This window comes from Homalodisca vitripennis, chromosome 2, assembly GCF_021130785.1.
Source record: "Homalodisca vitripennis isolate AUS2020 chromosome 2, UT_GWSS_2.1, whole genome shotgun sequence".
NCBI lineage: Eukaryota > Metazoa > Arthropoda > Insecta > Hemiptera > Cicadellidae > Homalodisca > Homalodisca vitripennis.
In genome coordinates, this window is record NC_060208.1 from 166,094,785 (window position 1) to 166,118,798 (window position 24,014).

The 24,014-nt window shown below is 32.8% G+C and overlaps 1 protein-coding gene across 1 annotated transcript; it reads left to right on the top strand.

Annotated features, from left to right (window-relative positions):
- Positions 1–603: 603 nt before the first annotated feature.
- LOC124355003 (RNA-binding protein spenito) lies at positions 604–10,490 on the top strand. The gene is made up of 2 exons (XM_046805869.1): positions 604–3,160; positions 10,011–10,490. The coding sequence occupies exon 1, from the start codon at positions 790–792 to the stop codon at positions 3,127–3,129; it is 2,340 nt and encodes a 779-aa protein (XP_046661825.1). The 5' UTR covers positions 604–789; the 3' UTR covers positions 3,130–3,160; positions 10,011–10,490.
- The last annotated feature ends 13,524 nt before the right edge of the window (positions 10,491–24,014 follow it).

The following is a 24,014-nucleotide window of genomic DNA, read 5'->3' on the forward strand; positions in this document are numbered from 1 at the left end:
AAGATAGATCAATACTGAGTAACGCTTGAGTTTGATATGAGATTTCACTGTTGTTGAACAGATTAGAGCCAAAAACTTTATATGGTTATCAATTTAATTAAGTTATTTTCTGCTAAATCAAGTAATCTAGCTTGTAAAATTGGTAATCTGCAAATATTGATGGAAAGTTCTATTTTAAACAAATTAAGTAGGCCTAGGTATTTTCTAAAGTAGTTGTGATTCGAATATTTTAAAATTTAAGTTGTTGGTTGACTCATAGTTCTCTTCTGTAGATCTGACTTCACTTAGTACACCATTCTAGAAGTGAATTTGAGTGGATTTCATTTGAGATTTACCTGTTGTCTCTTACACCAAGTATGAATGTGCCAGATCAGTCTAATCTTTTTGAAGCCCGAAATATCTTACACCTTCAGCTTCTGGAAATATAATATTATTTAGTGAAACATGATGGTAACTTATTTGCTTAATATAAATGTGATGTGGACATATATGATTTAAGATGGAAAACAGTCACGATCCATTGATCTAGTAGGCCTTGAATTGTGTAAGTTTTCTATTGGTGTGTAATGAACTGGGTGGGCTAGCCTAGCCTTGGCAATCTGTCGTTGTGTTGTGGTGGGAGGTGGTTGTGTTCAAGTAGAGCCATTGTGGAATAGTGGAATGTCGCCATGACAGTTTGGTGAAGATTGTTCGGGAATAGTGTTCATTACTTTTATGTTTGTGTGTGTTGTTCGATGTAGTAGTGGTAATTTTATGTTTTATTTTGTAGGTAATGTTTAAGTACATTTAATGCACGGAATTTCTGACAGTGAGAAAAAGAGAATAACCGTAAAAATTCGCAATATGAAAAGAAGCCCAAGCCGTGGTACTCCACCATTGAGAAGCAAAAGGTCCCGTTCAAGCATTGGACGATATGATGATAGTTCGGATGAGAGAATAACGCCAGAGAGAATCCGCCGTAGAAGTCGAGGACGGTCTCCTCCAAGTCCCCGAAGATATCCATCTGATAGTGCTCACAGAGACGAATTTTCAAGATCAAGAGAAGTAGAGAGATCCTATCACAGTTACAAGGTATTGTGTGTTAGTGCTTTACATCCAAAAGCGAGTGATGAAGTTATAAAAGATACACTGTATCGAGAATACAAAAAGTTTGGTGATTTGAGCATCAGAATATCTCATGATTTAGATGAACGTGTTGCTTATGTGTGTTTTCGCAGTTCTGATGATGCAAGAGATGCTAAACATAGTAAGCCTAGAATAATTCTCTTTGATAAAGTCGCGTTGGTAGAGCCTGTGTATGAAAGTAGTCGCAGTTCCACTGATATTTACCGTAGTCGTAGTAGACCTAGATCAAGAAGTCTCAGTCCAGATTATGATCGATATTATCATCGATCACCTGGCCCTGATAGGCATCGTCCTCCCGCCGATAGAAGTTATGAAAGATTATATGGCCCTCCTCCAGTACTTCCTCACAGAGAGTTTAGAAGAGAGGGTCCACCAATGCCTCATCATGATTTCATTAGGGGTCCTCCTATACACCATGGTCCTCCACCTCACATGCCCCCAGGACCCCCCCATCATTATGGCCCTCCAAGGCATATGGTTCATGGATTCAAACCGCCCCCACCTCACTTTGAGAAAACTGAAAACAAGAAGGATAAATTTCCAAATTACCTCCATCATGTCCCTCCAGAAGAGGATCCATTAGCTACCAGAACATTGTTTGCGGGTAATTTGGAGATAAACATTTCAGAAGAAGAGCTACGGAGGATATTTGGTCGCTATGGTAACGTTGAAGATATAGATATTAAAAGACCACTTCCAGGAACTGGAAATGCTTATGCTTTTGTCAGGTACCAGAACTTAGATATGGCTCATAGATCTAAGGTGGAACTCTCAGGCCAATATATTGGGAAATTTCAATGTAAAATTGGTTATGGCAAAGCTACCCCTACCACACGTATTTGGGTAGGTGGTCTTGGGCCTTGGACATCTCTATCACAGTTGGAACGGGAATTTGACCGGTTTGGGGCTATAAAAAAAATAGATTATATCAAGGGAGAAACATGTGCTTATATATTGTATGACTCTATAGATGCTGCTCAAGCTGCTGTAAAGGAAATGAGAGGATTTCCATTAGGAGGTCCTGAAAGGAAACTAAGAGTTGACTTTGCTGACGTAACACCTGGGTTTGGATTTAAACCAAGACCCTTCCCTGATGACATGGGTGCAGGAGGTGATTTCAGAGTCAGAGTTCCTGGAAGAGAAGATTTCCCATACGAACCACCATATGAAGCTTGGGGTGAAGGAGAGTTTGGTTATGGTGCTCCTAGAGGTTTTCGAGGCAGAGGTGGTGGTCCTTGGCAAGATAGAAGAGGAGGTGGAAGAGGGGCGTATAGAGGAGCAGGATATCCTGGTGAAGGATACAATAAAGATGATCCTGAATGGCCTGGGGGACGAAGACCAGATGGTGAATTTGAAAGTAGAACATTTAAACGTGGATCGGGTGAACCTGGTGCAAATAGGTCTACTTCAAGATCACCTCGACGACATTCAGTTGATAGTGATTCAGGATCAGAAGGACGCCCCAATGGTGTTCTTAGTTCGGCTAGAACTTTACCAGAATTAGCACGCAAGTGTGTAGCAATGTGGCAGGGAGCTCTTATTCTGAAAAATTCCCTTTTTCCAGCAAAGTTTCATCTTACTGATGGGGATACTGATATTGTGGAAAGTTTGATGAAAGACGAAGAAGGAAAACATTTACTTCGTATTACGCAACGGCTCCGTCTCGACCCTCCAAAACTAGAAGATGTATCAAAACGTATTGCTACATCAAGCTCTCATGCTATATTTTTAGGACTTTCAGGATCTTCTGCTTCCATATCAGTTGAAGATACGTCAGTTCAAACCCGTCCTCTAAGAAATCTTGTGTCATATCTTAAACAAAAAGAAGCAGCTGGTGTAATTTCTCTTGTTAACAAAGATACTGAAACAACAGGCGTACTCTATGCATTTCCCCCTTGCCCATTTTCAACAGAACTCCTGAAAAGGACAGCACACAATCTCTCAGAAGAAGGATTGAAAGAAGACCATTTGGTTATAGTAGTCGTTCGTGGTGGCACTGCTTAGTTAACTCTAGAAGCGAACAAAAAAGATACAGGTTTGTTCAAGCTATTTTCTTTTGTATTTGTTAAGTTATCTGATACCTCGTATAAAATAGGTACAGTACCTCATTGTTTTCTCAAACTTACCTCTCTCGTTAGCTTATTAGCATTTTGTACATAATAATACAATCTTGTCTTTTAAAATAATGCCTCTTCTACATGCTAGCTAGTTCAGTGAAATTGACGGGTTTTCTTTCTGAACAAAATTTTAGGCTGCAGTGTAATAAGCGGCCACCAACAAAGTCAGCTGATGAGAATCAAATGATTCAAATCATCGATTTTCATGACTTTTCTAAAGACTGAAAGCAATATAGCCAAAATGGTCGAACTAAATAACGTAATAGATATTTTTTCAGAAAACAATATGGATTTCCTAGTTTTCTATTTTGGAAATTAATGTATAAATATTAATATAATTTTCAAATTAAAATACAATATAATCATAACAAAACAATCACTTTTACTTACCTTATATATTTTTAAGGATAAATGTGACTGATTGTGAAACAAAGAAGACACGTATGTCACTGTTCTTGCCACCATTAGTTAATACGAAACACATGATTTTAATTTTAAATTTATTTCCAAACATGATTTTATTTTGAATTAATTTTGAGCAATAATGTTGAACTGAATAAAGTTTTATGCTTTCAAAATCTTTTAAAGTGTTATAGTGAAGCTATACTTTTATATGTAAAACAGATGTATTTGTTTCATATTACATAAAATAACTAAACTTTATTTAAACCACGTTTGAGGAGCGTAGTGCTTAGGATTACTGTAGCCAATCTGAAATGGTATTTCTGCAGGTACTGATGCCGTATAAAGTACATTTATAGTCATAGTTTGTTTGATTTTAACTAAAATGGTACACGATTTTTCATTATATTCATAATGCCAAATTTAGAATGTTCAAAATAAGTTTTCTCAAGATTGTTTTTACATATGTCTTAGGCATACATTGCTAACTATCCGTTTGTGTTTGTTTAACTTACTTTTTTTGCAGCGAAATACTGTTTGATTTCCACATTTAATTCTAGTTTTCATCTTGTAAATACAAACTGGACAATTCAGATTTAAAGGAGCAAGGTCATTATCTTGTAACCGTTTAAAACGTTGCTCAGTGTTAATAAAAACATTTTGTTTGAGCCAATATCTGCATATTCATCGCCATTGTTCTTGTCGTTGTCGCTAGCTTTCTTCCACAGAAACAAAATCACAAAGCTGGTAATGACGTCACTAGGAACAGGTGGTAATGATGTCACTAAGTCTAAATAAAGAAAGCTGGCAATGATTAATTATGAATATCTATAGGTCAAATGTATTATTCAATAGTATGGATATTTAAAATCAATAATCATAATCCGTTTGTGTTAGTGGCTGCTTATTATACTGTAGCCAAATGGTATTTGATTTATGAAGGTTGAAATCACAAATAGTATTACTTTTTAATTTTTTTCATGGAAAATTCATTTTGTAGCAAGTTATATTTGTATACTAATACTTCTTATTATCCATGTATTTCAGCATTAACTACTCCTGATAGCTTATTTTAGCATTCTATCGTCAATACTGCATCAATTGTCCGGAGAGGTGCAGCCTATCGGGAGGTCTCTGTCCCCGCACTTGAGCAGGAATTTCTTCTGCCTACGCTGGAGTGCAGAAGGAGAATGTTTGTTATTATTTTCCTGCACAAGCTTATCAACGGGGCGATCGATTCACCAGAGCTTCTGAGTAGGATATCCCTCTTGATGCCTGCTGGAACCAGATCCAGGAATATGTTTTCAACCTGCCACCACTCAAACAATTACAGCTATCACGGTCCTATTGCTCGACTTCATAGGCGTGGAAACAGCATTCCTTCCGATGGTGATATGTTTTATGACAGCATCGCACACCTTAAAAAGAGACTGCAACAGTAATGAGTGATAGAGTTTTTTTTCCCCTTAATATCAGTTGGAGATGATGTTTGTGATTTTTCACTATTGTAACATTATTTCACAAATCTTAATACTTATTTATTATTCCACTGCATAATCACTACTTTCTGTAATTTAATTAGTTGTTATTTATTTTGTTGATGTTATATTATTCCACTGCATAATCACTACTTTCTGTAATTTAATTAGTTGTTATTTATTTTGTTGATGTTATATTTAAGTTGCATGAAAATGTTGTGAAATTATTGTATATTGGCGGATGCCGTTGAAATAATAATAATAATAATAATAATAAATCAATAACCGTCCCGTTTAGTAGTGCCTTGTAGACAACCATGCTGTCAATTACAACTACCGTGCATTATTCACTAGTCTAATTCCTTCATTTACATTGTTAAATTATGTGTGAGTGTTAATTACATGGAGCAGTTTCAATTTTAAGAAATTAATTTGTAAATATTGAATTGATCAGAGTGGTATCTTTACAGAAGGAATTGTGAGTTGTATGATAATGTGTTGTTTTTAAATTAGGAGGCTGAAGTATAATAAGAGGCCACCACGACAATCTAATCAATTTATTGATTAGAAATATCTAAAGTGATCTAATATTGACCCATAGATATTCATGATTAGTCATTGTCAGCTGTTTTTGTTTTACAGACTAACAATATTGTTTAAAGTTAGGTTAATTCTAACAAAGTAATATCATATTAGTAAAGTAAGGTACAAAATAATGATCTTACTGCTTTAAATCCTATGTATTCAGTTTGAGGAGATGAAAACTAGAATTAAAGGTGGTAATAAAATAGTGTGACTTTGCCAGAAAAGTCTAAACAAACACAGCATTACAAAAAAACTCTCTTGAGGGTACTTTTTAGAACATTCTAAATTTGGTATTATGAATATATTAAAAATTATGAACTATTTTAGTCGGGATCAAACAAACTTTGATAAGTACCTCAAGATGAATTCATGGAATTCAAAATGTACATTGTACACAATAAAATTAATCAAAAAGGGCAAAAGGTGTATTGTATATTACAAACTATGATTTTCTAATAAATGAATGTAGTTTTGACAGCATCAGTACATGTAAAATACCATAGCAGATTGGTTATCACCTGGAGATTAGTTTTATATGGTTATAAAAATATAACTTAAGTATTATTTTCTATAATTTTAAATACCTATATTTCTTTTACATATAAAAATACAGCTTCACTATAATACAATCTTGTTGGACGTTATTGTTCCAAATTAATTCAATCATGCTTATGGTATTTGAGGAATAGCCACAAGTACAATAATGAAGGTTGTGTGTTATTTGTGTCACAAGATGCCAGAATCATTTAAATCCTTCAAAATAGTAAAAATAAATTATATGTTTCACTGTTTTGTGTGTTGATTTTACAAATACACATAGCCTAGATAGTTTTTTTATTAATCATTAAATTATTACTTTTAAAGATATAACAAGAGCCGAAATATACTGTAATTTGAAATACCTAAAATATAATTTGGTTCGACATTTTGCTTTTGGTATTTTTAGATAATTTTGAATATCGATGATTTTATAATCATAAATATCTTATGATTAAAATAATCATAAGATATTGATTCGATTGTCGTGCTGGCTGCTTACAGTATTATACTGGAATTTAGGAAAGTGATTTGGATGTGATCGGAAGTGACCAGGTAGTTTTTTAAAAATAGGTCATATAGTCTATGTATGAAATTAGGAAGTTACTCCTGGGTTAATTGGCTCACTCATTAAATTAATGAAAGTTAATGGTTTGGTATTTTTACATTATGTTTTATTTTTGTTGAAAGTTATGGGTAGATTTTTAGGTTTAATAAATGGGTTTTTAATAAGATTTCTATACAAAATCAGCCTATTGTCTCCTCATAATCACTTGAACATATTTGCATAACTTCACTAAACATGAAGCAAAGAGTTAAAAAAACATTTATTGTTAAAAATTTTATATGTTGCTCCTAAAAACAATAACTTTTCCCAAAAAAATTAATTTGGTACAAAAGTTAACTTATCTTGGCTACGTTCATTGGTCAGCTTGGTATGTCTTTTCATTGTAATATATGGTGGTTGTTCAAACTTCGAAAACGTTTTCGGAGATACTTATAACATTTACTAACCTTTTTGTTATAAACAATTTTTTTAAATCTCAAAACCGTTTTTGAGATGTCAATTACATATTTTAACTTAAATCCTTAAAAATTTGTTTTATCACCAAGTACTGTTGGTAAGAATGCATAAGATAATTGTATGAAATCAAATTATTGGATGTGACTTCTTTCATCAATTATTAGAATATAATGCATAAACAAGTTTAAATATGATATAGAAATGATTCTTTTAAATATCTTGACTAACCAAATACAAATAAATTAATATGACCAATACAGTAAATCATCTGTATCAATTATAAATATATTTTCAAATTGTAAACACAATTTCTTTCAAAAGTGATTTCACCTTTAAAACCAAATGAAACAGTATTGAAAGATGGTTGTATATTTCTTGGTTTCAAGACGTTTGTTTTGGTGTTATGGTTTCTTTATTGTATAAATCCGGCAATCAACAAAAACAGTTTGTGCATCAAACACATTGTTCTTTTAGAGATTTCATTATCAATACAGTTTCAAACCAAAATAATCACTTAAAAATACCAAACAGTAGCCTACACACAGATGCCATGGCATAACGTTTCATTCAAAAGAAATTCATTAAGCCATATGTCATTGAGTCTGAACCCTATAGATTAACAAGAGTCTGAATTATCAACATAATATATTGAAACTGGTGGTCAAATTTCTCTGTACTTTTATTCATCTTTATATATGAAAAATCAAATTCATCTATAACATTGATTTATTATAAAATTGACATTCTTTCATTCATCTTATTAAAAAAAAAAGTATAGTATATACTCTTCTTTCATCCAAGAATGTTTAAGTAATCTTTTTTATAATGTTTACTCAAGCCTAATGTTTACAAAACAATCTAAAATCACTTTTAATGATTTCTTAAAACAGTATACTTCGCCGAAAATGATTACTTTATTAGAATTGAGGTTATATCTCAATTTGTCCATTGATCTTGGGGAATTAGGATTTCTAGGTGGAGGAGTACACCTCCAATCTGAGTATAAAAGGGGGGACGAAACAGGGTTATCAACATTCACATGAAAAAAGAAAAGAAATTTGAGTGGGGAGAATAGTCAACTGCATTTGAGGGTAATTCAAGAGTTTTTTTTTTCAGCAGCTTTTACTTATTTTGGCCATAGTTTTAACTCTATGGTGAAGTTTATTCAATGTTGTAATTTTGGTCTTGTTTTGCCAATGCATAATTTTATTTGGCATTTTTGGGTTGAATTTCTTCATTGGTTCGATTTTGTTTCGTAGTTGATTTAAAGAAACAGACGTCCTTTCTCTTTTGTGGTTCTAGTGATTGAATATATTTGTGCATATTCAATGTAAAAGTTAAGTCTCGTGAGTTAACTTTAAAGTAGAATATTATTGGTGAGAATCGACATAAAAGATTTTGTGTTGGTTTTGTTTTACTTGATAATGGAAATTTCAATTCTTTATGTATTTCCTATTAGGTTTCGGCCATTATCCTCATACGTAGAATAATATGATTAGATGAGTTAATAATATTTTTAGGTCTCAAACATTAGTGATCAGCCATCTGAAAGTTTCCTATTTTACTGATTGGTACTATCTTAAGGTATGTTTTCACTATCAGTACAATATGGGGCAGCTATGAAGCCACAGACTTTGCTGATGGGCGGAGATATTACTATCAGCCCGCTGTTTAACTACTAATTCCTTTTACAAGGTTAAAAATAAATTTTGTACTATCCGAAACTTAACTGTTGTTTTTTAATTGACTTTTTAAGTATTTTACTTCTGAAAAACATTAAATACAATGAAGTGGCTATAGTAAACATTTCAAAAAATGAATTTATTTGAAGCTTTTATTATTGGACAATATTAATGATTGGGTGTATTAAATAAATAAAATATACTAAAGGTAAAGTATTTAATTTTAAGAAAACCTTACAAAATTTATAGTTAGAAAACTTTTATGTATGTGATAAATTAAAAAAAGTACATAAAATGAGTAAGATGGTCAAACTGAGAACTGGCTATAAATAGAAAAACTTCAAGCTTCACTTTCGTTTTTTCAGTCTCGTAACAAATAATTTTAAAAGTAATTTAACTTATTAAATGATTCTAAAATAGTTTCAAACAAAAAGTTATCAAAACACAAAAATCTATTTACATAAGTTTCTTGATCACTAGATCATGATCTCACAAATTATAATCCATTGTCCTTTGTAAGTAATAGTAACATTGACAAAAGACATGTTCAGAATAAAACCAAAGGCAACAAATACTGCAAGTAACACTCATAAATAAGAAATATCAATATCATATTGGTCGAATAATAGCTGAGTTGTTCATTTAGTATTATTACTGATTCTTTATGAGGACATTTTAAAGATGTAATAAAAAAATCTGTAGGTCATATTAATAGACTTCAAAATAGGTGCTACCATCGAGAATATGAGAAACACAATATTGAGCCTGTTGCAGGGTGAGACAAATTTTTAAATATATTATTAGTACTAAAAATGTATAAACCATTTTTTCAGCATAAAGTATTTTTTTAATTTTAAGTTTATCCACATTTTTAATAATTATGCCTTAACGTAACATACTACTGAAAAAATTAAATTTGTTATGCGTATTTTATCATAGTATAATGTGTGGAAGATTCGTGGATCGTGTTGTTAAATATGTTTTTTACAATACTCAGTATGGAAATTTATATTTTGCTTTTTTGTTTACTGTTTTTAAGAATGTTTTGTGATTGTTTCAGAGCTGTAGTTCAGTTTTGTGACGTTGGTGGCTAACTCTTGTGGGACTTGGTGTTAAGTTAAAACGGAATTTACAGAACGCTTTTGTTGCAACTGTCAGTGTTGTGCACTACATGTCATGTTTTTCGAGAAGAATGTGTCGGAGTTGGACTTTTCTTGACCTATTGTTTAGGTCAAACATGTTATAAAAAAAGTGTTGTTCAAGTTATGTTTATGTATATTGTGACAAGTTTCTTTTCTTTTTGATGGTATTCATTTATAAATAATAAAGGTAGACTTTAACTTGTAGACCAATACCTTCTCGTAGCCTATTAATAATCTGTAAATTAAAATGTTTTTAAGTGATTTATTTTGAAGTTTTATCTATTTGAGAGTTATTATATTATTTAAAAGCTTTTTAGATCAACTGTTTCCTCAACAGTGCAGTGTGATGTGTATTTTGCTAGTGTAGGAAGTTGTCAAATAGAAATTGGTTCCAGAAATTGTTGTATATTTATCAAACCCTTCTTCTATAATAACTAGTGTTAGAGTATGTGTGATATTCGTGCTATTTAAAAGTGTGTGTCTAATCTTTTAACATAAATATGAAATATTTTCATGTTATGATTGATTCCATCTATGGATTTATTTTGTGAGCGTGCCAGTGATTTGCTCATCTTTGGTGATTATTAGGTATTTGGTTCTTATTGATAATGTGAGAGTTTTACCCAATGTTAATTGATACGGTTGCCTCATTTAAAATGAATTTTATTACAAGATTTGCTACGTTAGTGGTTTTGTAGACTAACTGTGAATTTTCAACCGGAAGTTAACTAATGTTTCTGTGAGTTATTTTCGGATCTTCTTATAAGAGTATCTTTCATACTTGGTACATGTGCAGTGTTTAGTAATGGCTGGTTATGCTGTATCACTCGTGCTGTGGGTGTCATTGTGTACTCAAAACCTATTCAAATTTGTATGTGACAAACTTCATAAAACGTGCTTTAACAGTTTTTCCTTCAAACTATTGGCCCGGCCTTATAAAAGGTAAGTTTTTAAAATGTACCTTATGTCATAATTATTATATAATTGTTTAGTATTTATAAATGTACTAGGTCTTCATCATTTCTGATGAAATGCTGATTGGTCAAATATATCAGGGCAGTACGATCTGGCTTGAATTAGCAATCAACTTAAGTTGTTATGTAATGTTAACAAGCACGGCCTTGCCTGGCTCAAAAAAATAAAATCCACAAGTATAATTGTAGTACCTACCATTTCTTTTTTATATTAAAACTTTACTCCTTATGTTTAATAAGAAAGAAGAAAAAAATCTACTTTTATTCCCTTATCCTAGTATTTAGTGATTTTGTGTTTGAGCTTGGAAAAATTTTATTTGTATGTTGTCTTAAAAGTTATTGATTAAGAATAGAGAGATATATTGTATAAAAAAAATCTTTCAAAGTATGATGAAGTGTGATGGGGTTACTGAGCCCATTATCACCCTTTTGATGTCCTTTGATTGTTTTGACAGCCTTAGTGCATTAATTATTGTGCATTAGTGTTGGTTTTTTTTACATGTGCTGTTATATCTATATTGTTTCAGAATCATTTTAACACAGTGTGATTGCTAAATAAACTAAAAATTGAAATGTTTGTTGTCATATTTCTTGGGAAACTCTCAACAAGCCTAACAATAAAATTGTTCATTGTCTTTGATGGCTTACTACTCTGATATTTTGTATATATGTTTTTTTATAATATTGTTTGATTCTTGAAGAATAAAATAGATGGCAATTACCATTGATTACTCATAAATTCAATCGTTATTATTTATCTTAGGGAATTCTTTATCAGTGTTCTTAAAAATATTTTGATTTTATAGATCTAATTTATAGTTTTTTCAGGGCAAATTGCTTGTGAAATTCGTGAAATTTTAACACAAAGTTTTAAACTAATTCATCCACACACAAAATTAAGATGAAGGTTGTTATGTAGTAAAGTTGCACTAAACAGTTACATACAACAAATAGAAAAGGAAAGTTTGTTTCGTTATTTGTTTGTTAATGAAGCAGTTTGTTTTATTTACTGTCATTCTTCTATCTAGTTATAAGAAACAATCCAACACTACAGCTTTTCAAAAAATGGAAGGAATAATTATTTTAACTGGAAAATGCAGTTTTACACCAAAATTAGTAGGTATCAGTATCTAAAAATTATTAGTAGTTATTTTTTTTGTCTTTGGAGCAAGGAATAACAAATAGTCCATAATCAAAATTTTTGATAATTTTACTGAATAAAGTAGTCTCATTCATCTTTCCTTTGCCCTACTAGTGGGAGTCATTTTATCAAATAAGAACCAATGTATATGGTGTTATATGTATTTTTCAGGGTGAAAAGAGGTATAACATTTAGGCCTAACTTTGAAACAGACAAAAAAGTTTTTATTTATATTTACATTTAGGGACCATACTTGTGAAATAAAGTTGTGAGAAAATTAGAAAGTAACTGAGATAGCCTTTTTGTTTCAAATTTCGTTTACCTTCAGAAAACATGAACTTCATTTTATATATATATATATATATATATTTCTTGATATATATATTTATCCCTTATAGTGCCAGGGTCTCCCGTAACGGGAGACCTTATATACTTCCGAAAAGTGCCGAGTCTCCCGTACCGAGGGACCCCGTAGTAGTGCGCCGGGTCTCCCGTAACGGGAGACTTCGTATTAATTTATTATATAACAGTGTCATATATTTACTGGTTTACACTACATACTTCTTGGATATCCAAAGTGTACAAAAAAAATAATTTCCTTTGTACTACGGGCAGATGACGTGCTTGTTTTTGTTTTGTGTTCAGCTGTTTTGATGCAACGACGATTGCAGTGGCCGTTGTGTGTTTTTGTTACTTTGTGGCTTTAGAGAAAAAAATCCCCAAAAAAAACAAGTGCTGTTGCTATCTTGACTTAGTAATGCTACTACAACTGATATTCAAAGAAAGGGTAGAAATGAAGTTATAAAGAAACCAGACATCATTCTACAATACAACAAGCACATGGGAGGCGTAGATGTGTCAGACATGATGCTCTATGCCTACTTAGATGAGCGTAAAAGTTTAAAATTTTGGAAGAAAGTGGTATTTCATATCATGTCAAGGATGGTACTCAACGCTTATATTCTGTATGTATGAAATGTGAAACCAACAATAAAAGCTCTACAGAAACCAATGAGCTGTTTTCGATTTACCGAAGTTATTGTAAACAAATTAGGCAATGAATGGCTAAATACTAAGTCAGAAAATAATACTCCCACTGGAAAAAACAATTCTAAAAATATAGGAGTAATAAGACTGCCTGATGAAAAAAAGAGGAGATGTGTCCCGCTTTGCTTTTTCCCGATGAAACAAAGGATTACATCCAGAACCATAAGTGCTATTAAGATACAATTGATAAACCGTGTACATAGTGTAAATAACTTAGTTTAGGATTAGGCCTTATAACTCTAAGGAAAAAGAAAAGAAAAGCGTGTCCCGCTTTGCTTTTTCCCGATGAGACAAAGGATTACATCCTGCATGCATCCAGAACCATAAGTGCTATTAAGATACAATTGATAAACCGTGTACATAGTGTAAATAACTTAGTTTAGGATTAGGCCTTATAACTGTGTTGAACAAAAGTGTAAAATTTTTGAAATCAAACAAAATCTTCAAATTGGCCACAGGAAGTGATTTTTCACATTCACTGGTCTATAATTAATTAACAAGGTATGCTCATCAAAACTATTTAGCATTTCTATTATAAGCTACTTGTTTTACACTTCTTACAGGATATATTAGGAATTGAAGTAAAAAAATGTAGTATTTTTGTTAGAAACATTGTTGCCTAGAGAAGAAAATTTAATTAATCCTTACAAAAAAATTGTAATTGTTTATTATTTTCAGGTAGTTTTAGTTCAAATATAATGTTATATATTATATAAGTTTTGTTTGTTCTTTCACAAAAAAATCATCAAAATTTATGTTGGTAAACCAATGCTTAACAGCATTGTAACTAAATATGGCATAACCAACAATTTGTCATTGTATTTCTTTTTTTTTCAGGAAGGTTTTAATTCAGAATTATGTTATACATATGAATTTTGATTGCTTTTTAATGCTGTAAAAATATTTCTAACTAGATAAAACAAAAATTAGTTTATGTTTTTTTATTTCAAACTTAAAAAAAAGTGTTTATAAAATTTTTTTTAAGCCTATCGATTTTTTATAAAATTTAAAATTTGTACAGTTCTCTGTGTACTCTTTTATGATAGGTAAATTAGAACAGTCTTTTACCAACAAATTTAATAAAGAATCATGAAAATATGTTGATAAACCAATTTTTACAGTGTTTTTACCAAAGTCTTTTTGCTGAAAAATCCCAGCACTTCTTGCATATACCCCATAATTTCACCTGGCACTCTTACAATGTGAAAAATCTTTAGAGCTGTGGCATATATATATATATATATATATATATATTTACATAACCTACTCTGTAACAAACTGTTAACACTATTAGTGGTAATTGACTTTTATCTATTAATGACGTTATGTAGAGTTCAACAGACTTATTTTTTGTCAAACGAATACCACTGGAACACCACTGGATTGGGAAATAATTGAGCTATCGAAAGTTATATACAATTTAAAATATATTCATGTGTATTCAATATATTTCTAAAACTGTTATTTTCAAAACTTAAATACAGTGGTGTAGCTACCGTGGGTGGCACCCGGTGCAGAAGTTGGTGGTGTCACCCCATCGGAAGTAAAAAGCAATAAATTTTATGTGATAAACGTCATGGATATAATATTTTTTTCTTTTTATTATCTAGAATAATACACGTTGAACAGTTCATGCCAACCAAACACAACACACTTCACGAAACAAATGAGAAATGTTGCAACTGAAACGTCAAAGATCACGAGTATGGGACGGGGAATCCCCCACGACAGCGTCAGGCTCTTTAGGGGGAATCCCCGAATTATACATAGAGCTGAGTAAGTGCTAGTGGAGGAATTCCCAAAAAGAAATTTTGTGCTAGCTATTTATTTTTTTGTTTTGTTTGTACATGTTCTTAAAGTTGAAAGACTGGGTGGGTGACACCCCCAATTTGCTACGCCATTGCTTACATACACATCTGTCTTTCATAATTAATGCACATCACTAGTTTTTTTGTTTATACCATTGATATGATTTTATAGAGATGTATATTTATTATAAGAAATAATTATGCTGTAGTATATTTGTTTGACAAAAAATAAGTTTTTTAACACAATATAAACGTCATTAACAGAAAAAAGTCAATTAGCACTAACAGTGTTAACAATTTGCTACAAATTATGTTATTTAAATATATGTCAGATAAAAGGGAATATAATTAAAATCATAAAATTATTCATTTTATGAAAATAATGAAATATAGATGCCATACAACAACATAAAGCCTAACAACAGCTACAGTCACGGCCACCAAATACGGCGGGTGGGTGGATTTGCGCGCTGCTGCCACGTATGGGACCGGTGAAGCGGAGGAAGGTCGAGAATCGGTCGCTCTCAGGCACAAATTGGCAACGCTGTGTGCACAGTGTTGCCTAGTCCAAGCGTCGGGGCGCGCCGGTTGCAGCTTTCACTTTCACTCGCCACCCTGCCAGTGCCAGTGCCAGTCGTATTATACTGTCTGACTAGTTAGTGAGTGTAGTTACATACTGAAAATGGAGAAAGCTGGTAGTTCACGAGAAAATGAAAAAACACCTGTGAAAAGGAGACGATTAGAGGGTATTAAAAAAAGTGATTTAAATAGTCAAACTAAATGTGTTGTAGTTAACGTTCTGAATTTTCTGAAAGGTTTAGCTGATCCTGGTGTTCTTGGAACAATTAACTTCAAGAAAAGTCAAGAACTTACATCAAAAGTGTGTGGATTAAGTCTCCGTTCTGTTCAACGATGTGTCCAGGAACAAAAATTGTCACCAACATGTGATTTCTCATCCCCAAGAAAACGATATTCACGAGAGAAACTTATTGGTTTGTAGGTATTTAGTATTTCAAAATTACATTTTTGTATTTACATTCTAAAATTATATACTGTTATCATCAGCGGACTCTCCTGAAGCCAATAATGCGATTTTCATCTTTGTAACTTGTAAGATGTCATCAGAATCTCAGGAGAAAGCAAACAACATCATGCTCTAAAATGGATACAATTCAGGGATTATTCTATTTCACGATGTTTGCACAATCTGGCAACGGCGCAATTCCACCCACCCGCCTAATTTGGTGGCCCCGACTGTAGTATGAAGTGTGGTGTGTATTTGTTAAAACTTAGCAACAAAAACATGTATCGTATACATTTTTTTCATATGTACATAGTGTTTTGATTTTAAAATACAGCACTATGTAAAATCTGAATAACAAAACTCTGTACCTTATAAAATATTGTAATGACAATTAATTATCAGTAAAAATCATTTAACTGGCAAACGCTGTGTATAAGCAGAAAATTGAAATTTGGGACATAGGTTATTTTGAATAGTTATGGCTTTAAAATGAATTGTCTCACAAAAGAACAATCAGTGTAACTTAATGTTGGTTATTATTTACTTCTTTAAAATTCTGTTATCTTTATATGATAGAACATCTCTATGCAAATAAATGTTTTACTATGATCAGCTGACTGGACCAACTATCTCAATATTTAGTACTAGCTGTTACCCGCGGCTTCGCACGCAATTTTTAGAACTGAAGTCCTCATAAAAAGCAATTATGATGTAATATGATGGGAGTCCTACAAACATTTTAAAACGTAAGTAGGCATACATCAGGTAGATATTATTAAGTTCATGGTAAACAGTATCAGAGTTTAACTTAATTAATATATTATGTTTGGCACGTGTAGGAGCATTTCTAGTTCTAATTAATTACATACATAACGTCACAGCTGAATCTGCCTTGTAATCCCGATCAAGAAAACACAAATCTCGGATTACACAGGTCTCGGAAACCTACTTTGGTCAAAAAGCGTATATTTCCAGTCCTTGTCATATATTTCAGGTCTAAGATATTTCCAGTACCATAGTAGAGTTTGCCTTGTTGTTCTGACGAAGAAAAAAAAATATATATATATACTTACAAAGGACCGAGATGCCTACTTCGATTAAAAAGTGCCTACTTAAGACTGTTTAAATTCACTTATCTACTATGTCACAGGTTAGCTTGCCATATTGCCTCGATTAAAATTCTATATATGTTTGATTATACAGTTCATGGAAATCTATTTTGGTCAAAATCGTGTTAGCATAGTTAAGTTTGCTAGGACTGAAAAGCCTATTATGACCTATGGAGAAGTCCTACCTACTTCTTATGTTATTCCGGTATAAAGGGGAAATCCTTATTAAGGTTATGCAACATTCCAAAATAATCGTTATTAAAGTTTTGCGTTATACTTGTTTTTTGGATTGTAGCCAGGGAAAGAATGAATCGTTAAGGTATGTTAGTATTCATTTCTCTGTTTTTCCGTAAGCCATTGTTAAAATGTAATATCATAATGTCAAGGAAGCCCACCAGTTTAAAGTAACCTATGTGAAAACATTCATAACTTTGTTTATTAAGGTTAGTTTTATAACAGTATTTAATGCATTAGATGATTTTAATTCGTCACTGGAGTAATCTGGAGTAAAATTTATATATTAATGTTTTATTTACTATCTGCATTACACTACCGATGAAGCACTGTTTACTTATTATTGATAAAATTTAGATGTAAACAGATGTTTCAGAAAGTTTGTCGAATTATAGCTGTCAACAGCTGTTTAGTGCCAGTTTAATTTGAATTTTGTACGTTTCGTTCTTATCATAACATTCGAATGTAAACAAACTAATTTTTCAATTTGAATGCCACTTTATTTGGTGAAATGAATGTGTTACGGGTAGTAAAAAGCACTCTAACTTCACCTCACCGGGCGTAAGCAAAACGAACTGCGTGTTCTAGCCAAGAAATAGGGCTACCGGTCGCAGACCGGAGACCCTGAATGTTAATTCAGACCAAAAGCTATACCTGTTCCAAATCCGTATAGCAGTTTCAGTGTGATTAGAGGACAAACCTCTAAATGCCCAAACATTCAAATTTTCGCATTTATAATATTAGTAGAATATCTCAATATTATAGTAGTGTTTTAGTGTCTGAGATTCATTTTTAGTTTGTTTTGGTTTTTATATTGTGTTCAGCCTAGAATTTTCAGTGAATTAAGATAGTTTTAAAACAAGCCTAAAAATAATGCCAGTAAATTTGATGAAAAATATTTAAAATTAAAATATTTTAATGTAACTAAATATATTTTTGATCAGTGCAAAATCTAGCAGTTTTAGTGTTGCATTTCTCTCTCTCTCTCTTGAATTATGATGTTATTTGGACAGCTGATGAAGTGATTGAACTTGTACTTTTTGTCCATAGAACACCATAAATGAGTTATTTTCAAATTAAAATTGTGTTAATTTCACTGCTTGTTTCCAAGTGATAAAAGTTCTGTCTGACAATTGTTAACGTACTTTTCAATATATATTTTTCTCAAATCAATTTTAGAAATATATAAAGAAAACAATTCCAATTACTAGATTAGTTTTTTCAAGTAGGCTATTAGACAAAAGAGTTTTAAAACCATTTTTTACTGTTGACCGGGCAATTGTGTCATATGTATTTTATTAATATTTATCTGTTTTTTAATATCTCAGAATCATATATTTATTGTACATATGAATTTTATTTAGATTTTATATTGTATTACATAGTATGTTTGTAATAAAACTTAAAAGTAATGCACACAAGATTTTATGAAAAGTGGGGATACATCTTGTGTTTGGAACATCTTTGTTTCTATTGTAAAGAAATAATTATCATATTTTACAAACTATACTGATTAAATAACAATAAAAAATAGTTATTTTATAAAAACTTTTCAAGACTCTTGGATTTTAAAGTAAACTTTTACTTTTTATTGAGTTACTATATTATATAGATATGGCTATGATTAACTCAACATTATGGACAGTAAATAGATGATAACGGAAAAATATACTTTAAAACTGACACTGGCAGGTTGTGAAGGGGGGGTGCGTCATTCTTCTTCTTCTATGGGGTGGTCTACTGCCATGAACTTAAGCCTCAAGGGCCTTTTGCGCACCCCGGAAGCACACTATGAGGCCTACCAGTCTATGATTTCAGCAGTTCCACAAACCGCCGAAAACAACCTATCAGGTTCTCCTGAGGAAATTCACCACCCTTGACAAAACTACCAATGATGGCATACCGCTTCCTTGCTATTAGAGAACAATCAAAGAGCAAGTGTTTGGCAGTTTCATCCTGCTCATTACACATTCTACAGAGCGGATCCTCCTGAAGGATGCCGACTCTGTGAAGATGCTTCCTCAGGTGACCATGTCCCGTGATCAGACCTATAACCCGAGAAGACTGATCTATTTAGTGAGAGAAGGTCAGACGCCACTCTGGAGGAAGACAACTGTAGTACCATTCTGCTCATTCTCATGCTCGGATGCAACCTCCACCTTCTCTCATGTTCCGTGCGAACCCATTTCGAGACAGCTCCAAAGGATTCACACCTTGGAACTGCAGAACGGTTGAGAGCCTGTCACAATTGATGCTGAGTCCCGGTTGGCCAGGGCATCAGCTCTTACATTCCCAGGGATCCCCTCATGACCAGGAACCCAACAGTCACATTGTTGATTCTGGCAAGGGAAGAAACGACTTGATAGCAATCCCAGATAAGTTTGGATTTGAACACTCAAGAGTCCAGTGCCCTCAGTGCTGCCTGACTATCCATGAAAATATTGATCGTCTTACTCCTAAATCACAGAGAGATTCTCACGAGCACATTCCATAATGTCTACGACCTCTGCCTGAAAAACTAGGATAAGGACCCATAGGGACCACCAGCTCCTTGCATGTTTTCACCCCCACAATTCCAGTGCCTGTGCTGCTTTTGTTTTAAAGCCATCTGTAAACCATTCAGGGTACCAGTTAGTTTCGTTTCAGGGCCAATGTCAGTGTGGAGCAACCATTCAGTAAACCGAGTCTTAAATATTAAAATTAATGGAGAATTAAAACAAAGAGAACTGAGATTAGTGTAGAGGGCATAAGAAATATAAAATATGTTAGTTATTCAGAATCGTTAACGATGGCTCATATTTTGAGAAGGAAGTTCAGAGATGAATTGAGGAGTGATGGAGAGGTGAGTCTGGATGTAAAAGGACCTCATTTCTGGTCCTGTAAGGCCCTTCATGATCTTTCAAGCATAAATGCATGCAATACATCTGTGCGCCTAGATCAACTTCTGACGAGTGCTAAAATCTATATCCTATCAGACAGTCAACCTTGACTGGTATCTCTCAGTATGTTCACTTTTGTGTCGAAATTGGTCTGGGATTGTCTAATACTAAGTACAGCTCAGGTTATCCATAACAAATTTATTCTGAAGTGGGTTTTGAGGCAGGAGGAGATTGCAGGCAATGAGACGGTGGTGGACAGGTTGGTGTGAGTTGGAACCATGTCACAACTCAAGTTTGGAACTGTTTATTGGCCTTGTTAAGAGTCAAGTCATAAATACTGTTACAAAACGGGTGGCTGCAGTTCTCTTAACTGGCAAAGTTTTTTAGGTCTGAGATAAGGGAAAGCTTGTCGTAGACCTTTTATTGATAAACAGCAAAACTTGGACTCCAGTCTGTTGACTCATAAGATTGGTACCTCTGTTAAATATTTGTCGTTTTTGCAATGAATCCAAGGAGACTGCTATCCACTTCTAATGTGATTGCAAAGTGATTGCCTTAGCTGGGTATATACATCCTTTCAGGGCTTTTCTAAAACCACCTGGGTTGTTATTTTTAGCTCCTGGAGACATCTTGAGGTTTACCAAGAACCTCAAGAAGAGAGCCGAGTTGTCAAGATACCAGGGTTGTTATAATAGATCTCCAGGGTCGCAGTAACAGATGTATTTTCTTACTCAATCAATCCTATTGTATTGTATCATAGTTATCTAAAAAAATCTTATAGACTGTGGCGGCAATGCATTTGTTCATATTCTCACACAACGGTGTGGTACCATCTCATTTAGCTTTAGAGAAGTAGTGGTAGCTTAAACTTTATAGAGATTAATCTGTGCACCCACACGAGCATTACATGGCTGTAATTTACAGTTCAGCAATTTGTAGATAGCGGTATGATTTTAAATTATTTATTAACAACAAAAAGATTCTCTTGTAATCCTGTAGTAATTACATTATTTTGAATAATTACTCTTAAATATTGATTATTTGATATTGTTATGTAATATATTTGTTATTAGTGTTTCGTTTATTTGCCACTAGATGGCATGCGATCTACAGTTGGCAACAGGTTTTTTTTTGCATTAGATGAAATATCTTCTCATTTACTACTACATAATCTGAAATGGAGCGACTAGGCAGTCATCAGTTAAAAGAAGGGGTGGCATTATCCCATGGGAAGGCAAATTTTCAAATCAATTTTTCATATTTTATAAGTTAGTCTAAGAAACCCAGTATTTTCTCCATACCAGATTAAGGTAGCTTTTAATTGTATTAAATTATCTATGTTATTTTTTATTTGTAATGGAGGCTCCAGGCTGTGAGCTGTATAAATTATGTCACTTCTTATGGGACTAGACTAATAGACAAAGTAACATGAATAAAATAAAATAAGTTTGCATAACCCTTTTAAAGCCCATGGATAAAAAAAATTGAACTTAGCATAGTTGTGTATGCTATGTTGGCAGTTTATATACAGGGTGATTCATGAAGTTCTCCCCCCACTTCTACAGCACATTGTACTAGTAAAAATAATGAAAAAAATGTTATATAAACATAGGTCCGAAAATGCTTCGTTAGCGAGTTACAGCTAGCGAAAGATTTCGCCCTGAATTCCTGGGTAAAGAGTAAAATAAAGCCATACTGAACTTTTGGAAAGGTTAATTAAGTAAGAAATATCGTGAATTCTTATGTATTTTTACCTGATAAAGCTAATAAAATAGGTTTCAGAACTGTACCTGTAGCAGTTTTTGAGGGATTTCAGGGTTAAATGCAAAAGATTGGGGCACGAAACAATGTTTTTTTTTAAGTTTGATGTACAATAACTTTGTTAAATTGGTAATAAAATACATAAACTCAACAAACATTAATTGTAGAGAATTTAATTCTGAGAAAATTGATATAATCAAAGTCTAAAATAAAACAGAAATAAGTACCAAACAATCGATTTTATTCAGTTACAATACATTACTAGTTTTAAGCAAAATTAATCAGGTTGGGCCAACCGTACGCACCTTTTTACAATAGATGTTCGAAAATGAGGCCATCATTATCAATACATTTTGCAGCACGTTTGTGTATTGCTTTTGTTGCGTTTCTTAATTTTTCAGGACTTCCCTATATCTGCACAGCTGAATCCATAATACGGGCAATTAATTCCTCACGAGAATTCACTTTTGTCTTGTATACAATGTCTTTCATCCATCCCCAGATGCAATAATCCAATGTGGATAGATCTGGTGATCTTGGTGGCCAAGGGTGAGGCCCTCCACGAGCAATCCAGTGTCCAGGAAATTGATGATTTAAGTAAGCAGAAACGGCACGTGAAAAGTGGGGAGAGGTGCTCCGTCATGCTGGAAGTACAAATTTTGTCTGAGATGTAAAGGAAACATTCTCTAACAGCTGCGGCAAAACTCTTCTTGAAGGAAATGCAAATAGAACATTTAGGCGTCCAGGTAATATGAAAGGTCCAATCAGCCGATTGTGCAAAGGCCACACCAGACATTGACGCTAAATCGGTGTTGAAAGTTCTGTTCCACTACCTCATGTGGATTTTCTTCTGCCCATGAGTGTTCATTGTGCAAGTTATTGACACCATCCGAGAGTGAATTGTGCCTCATCCGTAAACAAAATACGCTTGTAGAGTTGATTAATTAATATTCAAAAAGTTGCAAAACTCCAAGCGAAGCGGACCATCCCCTAGCTGTAGATGTTGAACCTTTTGTTTATGAAACGGATAAAATTATGTTTCGATTAAGTGACCTCCACACCGTTGACTGCGAAACTCCTATCCGCCTAGAAATACGTCGTGTACTTACACCTGGACTGCGATGAACAGCATTAATAACAATATCATCATCAAGTTTGGACAGCTCATTCATAATTGGTTCTATCCTGGTAGTGATCCTGTTTCCCGAAGAGTACGAAAAGTTCCTGAAATTGTTTTGGTATCTGGAATCCTCCTATTAGGGTAACGTAGTTCATATTCTTCTACAGCAGCTCTAGCATTACCATTACAGTAACCTAAAATAAAAAACCATATCAGCGTATTCCTCTGATGTAAATAAGTAAGGCATTTTTTCGCTGAATAAACAATCGAATTATAACTCACAGAAAAATTGCATTTAATAACACGATTCACAGAACCCGATCTCCTGCTGTAGCTTGCAAAACACCACTAATACACATTTCTAACGTAACAGTACAGAATACCATTGTTGATCAGCTGTTATTCGTTGCGTTACCAACTTAGAAATTAATAAAACAAAAAACTGCATTTCGATGATTAGTAAACAATAATGGGAAAATGTTTGCTTCATTTATTTTTCGAAACATTTTGATGTAAATTTTTATTAAAAAAAAAAAAAAAAATATACAACGTAATAAAACATGATATTTTTATTTACAAACAAATTTATTTAACAGTTAATCTTGTTTTCTCAATTTAACTCATCATTAAGGAACAAAACATTTTGTTTTTGTTTTATTTTAACTTAATACCGTACGGTATTTCGTTTACAGTGCTAGTAATGTATTATACTGAATAAAATCGATTTTTTGGTACTTATTTCTGTTTTATTTTAGACTTTGATTATATCAATTTTCTCAGAATTAAATTCTCTACAATTAATGTTTGTTGAGTTTTATGTATTTA